This window comes from Salmo salar, chromosome 29 (assembly GCF_965601325.2).
Source record: "Salmo salar chromosome 29, fSalSal1, whole genome shotgun sequence".
NCBI classification, from domain to species: Eukaryota; Metazoa; Chordata; class Actinopteri; order Salmoniformes; family Salmonidae; genus Salmo; species Salmo salar.
In genome coordinates, this window is record NC_138319.1 from 19,111,455 (window position 1) to 19,115,566 (window position 4,112).

The 4,112-nt window shown below is 43.1% G+C and overlaps 1 protein-coding gene across 1 annotated transcript; it reads left to right on the forward strand.

Annotated features, from left to right (window-relative positions):
• The first annotated feature begins 321 nt into the window (after window positions 1-321).
• On the forward strand, window positions 322-1,828 carry LOC106590245 (C-C chemokine receptor type 3-like). The gene has a single exon (XM_014181048.3). The coding sequence runs from the start codon at window positions 327-329 to the stop codon at window positions 1,383-1,385; it is 1,059 nt and encodes a 352-aa protein (XP_014036523.2). The 5' UTR covers window positions 322-326; the 3' UTR covers window positions 1,386-1,828.
• Window positions 1,829-4,112: the final 2,284 nt, after the last annotated feature.

Below are 4,112 nucleotides of genomic sequence, written 5' to 3' on the forward strand. Positions count from 1 at the left end.
CTTCTGTAGAATAGAAATATAAAATCTAAAGGCTAGATGACAAAGGTCTGATTCAGAGGGTGTTATGCATCACACCCAGCTGACACACACGCACACGCACACCCCTACCTCCTCTGTGTATTTCCTAACCTAGGCTGAGTCTTACTTGAAGACAAAGAAACTTTTACATTTACTTGCTGCACGCAAACAAGCCAGCCAAAAGTTTTGGGTAAGTCAGCTAAAATGGATATTTTCCTCTCTCAATTTCTACTGATTTAAATAAGTTGTTTACTGTAAGAGCTGGCAATGTTTTGACAGGTTTTGAGTAAACACACCAAGCAATGGAAATGGACATGAACTCCTCGTTTGGGGAAACAACAGCAGGCTACCTGGACTACAGCTCAGAGACGGACGCTCCGCTCTGCAACAGAGAAACGAACCACGACTTTGGGGTCAAACTCTCCACCTTCTACCTGCTGATTTTCACACTGAGCGTGGTGGGAAACAGCTTGGTCCTCTATATCATCTTCAAGTTCGAGAAACTCAACACGGTGGGGAACATCTTCCTCCTCAACCTGGTTGTGTCGGACCTGATCTTCATGTCCAGTCTGCCCTTCTGGGCCGTATACCACCACAAGTCCAGCTGGATCTTCGGCCGTGTCTGGTGTAAGATTGTGGGCAGCGCCTACTTCCTGGGTTTCTACAGCTCGATCCTGTTCCTCACCCTCTTGACCTTTGACCGGTACCTGGCAGTGGTCTACGCCGTGCCATCCACCAGGCTACGTCGGAGAAGCTACGCCCTCGCCTCATCTGCCGCTGTGTGGGGCATCAGCCTCCTGGCGTGCATCAAGCCGTTTCTACTCTACGACCAGGCCGAGCATTACTACCAGGGGTTGGTGTGTGAGGAGGTTGGTACCCCAGAATCGATTGTCTCTGAGGAATTGGAGCTGTCGGGGCCATACCTTCAGTTAGGTTTGTTTTTCCTATTTCCTCTCATTGTTGTTTTTTACTGCTACGTTAGGATTGCCGTGACGGTCATCTCTTCCAGGATGACCAACAAGTACAGGACGGTGAGACTCATATTTGTCATAGTACTGCTGTTCTTTGCATGCTGGACTCCTTATAATGTGGTGGTGATGCTTCAAGCAGCTGAAGTCGACTGTGTGGAACTCCGTAAACTTGACTATGCTCTGCATGTTACTCGTATGGTCACATATCTGTACTTCTGTATCAATCCTGCCTTCTACACCTTTGTGGGGAGAAAATTCCAGAACCACTTCCGGATTCTGCTGCAGAAACATATGCCGTGTTTAAAGAACCATGTCTCAATCAATGGTAGCCGGACACTGTCACATGTTAGAATCCCTCAAGTGGGCATGACTAGTCAAACAGATGTACCGGTATGATTTAGGAGCCCTGTGGCACAGGAATGTACATGAATTAATGTCTAGGAGTCTCATATTAGTTAATGAACCTTGAAAAGTGTATGTAGCTATTCACCACTGTGCCTCTGCCTCTGCATTGTTTACTCTTTGGGGTTTTAGGCTGGATATCGCTAAAGCACTTTGTGACAACTGCTGATGTAAAAAGGGCTTCATAAAATACATTTGGTTGATTGATTGAAAATAAATGTGTTTATACAATGTTAATTGTAGACTTGAGTTACCCCCTTACTATGTCAAGTGTTTGAATATCTCGGTTGGTAGAAAGGCACTCTATAAATCCAATCCATCATTAATGCTCCATTATTGTACAATTTCAATAAAATGTTATCAAGAACTTGGCGACAAGTTGTGACAGTACAAGTTAAGACATGATTTAATGTGTCATAACAATGTGCAAGTCATTCTTTTCTTTATTTACTCTCAGTACAATTTTTACATTTTGCCTCTGGCTAACATTATCTGGCAATGTAAAACGTTGCTGTTTGGAAATAAACATTACTCCTGACTCAATATGCAGGGTGAGTAGCTAACTTCCTTCTTCCATTCACACCTACATGTTTGAAAAATGGAGAGAGCATACCATGTTTCACTAATTATGTAATAATATATACCAGTTAACAGACACTTTCCTCCAAAGCAACATGGTCATGCATGCATACATTTTTGATATATAGGTTGTCCTGGGAACCAAACTCACCATCTTGGCATTGCAAGCGCCATGCTCTACCAGCTGAGCTAGAGAGGACCTCTACACTGTAGGTTTAATTTATCTGATGCTACAGTTAGTTTCAACCTTTTGGGAAGATTGTGCAATGATTGACAGAAGGTGAAAATTAGGACAGAATAGAAAGATAATATCTAAAGGCTAGATGAAAAAGGTCTGATTCAGAGGGTGTTATGCATCACACCCGGCTGACACACACACACACACACACACACACACACACACACACACACACACACACACACACACACACACACACACACACACACACACACACACACACACACACACACACACACACACACACACACACACACACACACACACCCACACACACCCTTACCTCCCCTGTGTATTTCCTAACCTAGGCTGAGTCTTACTTGAAGACAAAGCAACTTTTACATTTACTTGCTGCAAGCAAACAAGCCAGCCAAAAGTTTTGGGTAAGTCAGCTAAAATGTATATTTTCCTCTCTCAATTTCTGCTGATTTAAATAAGTTGTTTACTGTAAGAGCTGGCAATGTTTTGAGAGGTTTTGAGTAAACACACCAAGCAATGGAAATGGACATGAACTCCTTCGTTTGGGGAAACAACAGCGGGTTACCTGGACTACAGCTCAGAGACGGACGCTCCGCTCTGCAACAGAGAAGCGAACCACGACTTTGGGGTCAAAATGTATCTTCCATGAATGCCAAAGCAACATACATTATATACAGTACAGTATGATGTTGGTTGTGTTGTCTCCCTGTCACTTTTTATCCCCCAAAATAATTGTCCCTTGGAGGATAAATAAAGTGTATTGACTTGAATTGAACAGTTTGTTTCAAATTGTATGTCCTCCATTGTGATTGCTTTAGAATTCTATGGTACTGTACAATTATTTAAAGATATATTATTATTTTCTAAGGGAATGTTGTGTAATTCTGATTATCTAGCTAGCAATTGCTACAGTATTTAACTACTGTGCTCTCTTCTGATTGGTCAGATCATTGGGAGAGAACAGGAAGTAGTTGAGTTGATGCATAGCTGTAGATGTGATCAGTTCGTCATTAACTCTGCAAAAGAGTAATTGGTCTCCATCCATTGTTTGTCTACACAAACCAAGTTTCTATCAGGAATCAAGGTAAGACCCAAGTGCAGACTGTGTGAAGTAACAATGTTTATTGTAACCACAGGGGCAGGCAAACGACAGGTCAAGGCAGGCAGGGGTCGATAATCCAGAGTAGGAGTAAAGGTACAGGATGGCAGGCAAGCTCAGGGTCAGGAAGAGTTCAGTAATCCAGAGGTGAAGCAAAGGTACAGGACGGCAGGCAGGGTCAGGGACGGGCAGAGTGGTCAGGTGGGCGGGTACAGGGTCAGGACAGGGAAGGGTCAAAGGCCAGGAGGATGACGAAAAGAGAGGCTGGGAAAAGACAGGAGCTGACAGAACAAACGCTGGTAAGCTTGACAAACAAGACGAACTGGCAACAGACAAACAGAGAACACAGGTATAAATACACAAAGGATACGTGGGGGTGGAGACAAGCACAAGGACAGGTGAAACAGATCAGGGCGTGACAGTTTCCATCTAAACGAGTAAAGTACATGTCGGATGAAAAATAGGCCTGATGAAAACAGCCAATTTGTCGGTAACCTTTCCAAATGTCGACAAAATAAAATACGCTAAAAAAGGTGGGATCTTTTTGTGTCTGCAAATACACTTTTGCGAGAAAAAGCAGTGGAAATGTTTTGGGGGTGTCTTATTCTGGTGACATGATGATCAATGCTTGGCTGCCATTTGACAAATCAAAATAATCTTGCTTTTTTGTCCATAATAATCTCATGTAGGCTATACCCGGACTGTATCTGTGCAGGTGCCAAGACCATAGTGGACACATTCGCAAAAAATATTCTGACAAAACCATCAGTAGACTTGCGATCGAAAAAACACATTTAACTTGTATTTTTTTTCTCGAACATGGAAA

Excerpts from the sequence above, each read along its gene's own strand:
- LOC106590245 (XM_014181048.3), top strand. The coding sequence starts at position 327 with ATGGACATGAACTCCTCGTTTGGGGAAACAACAGCAGGCTACCTGGAC.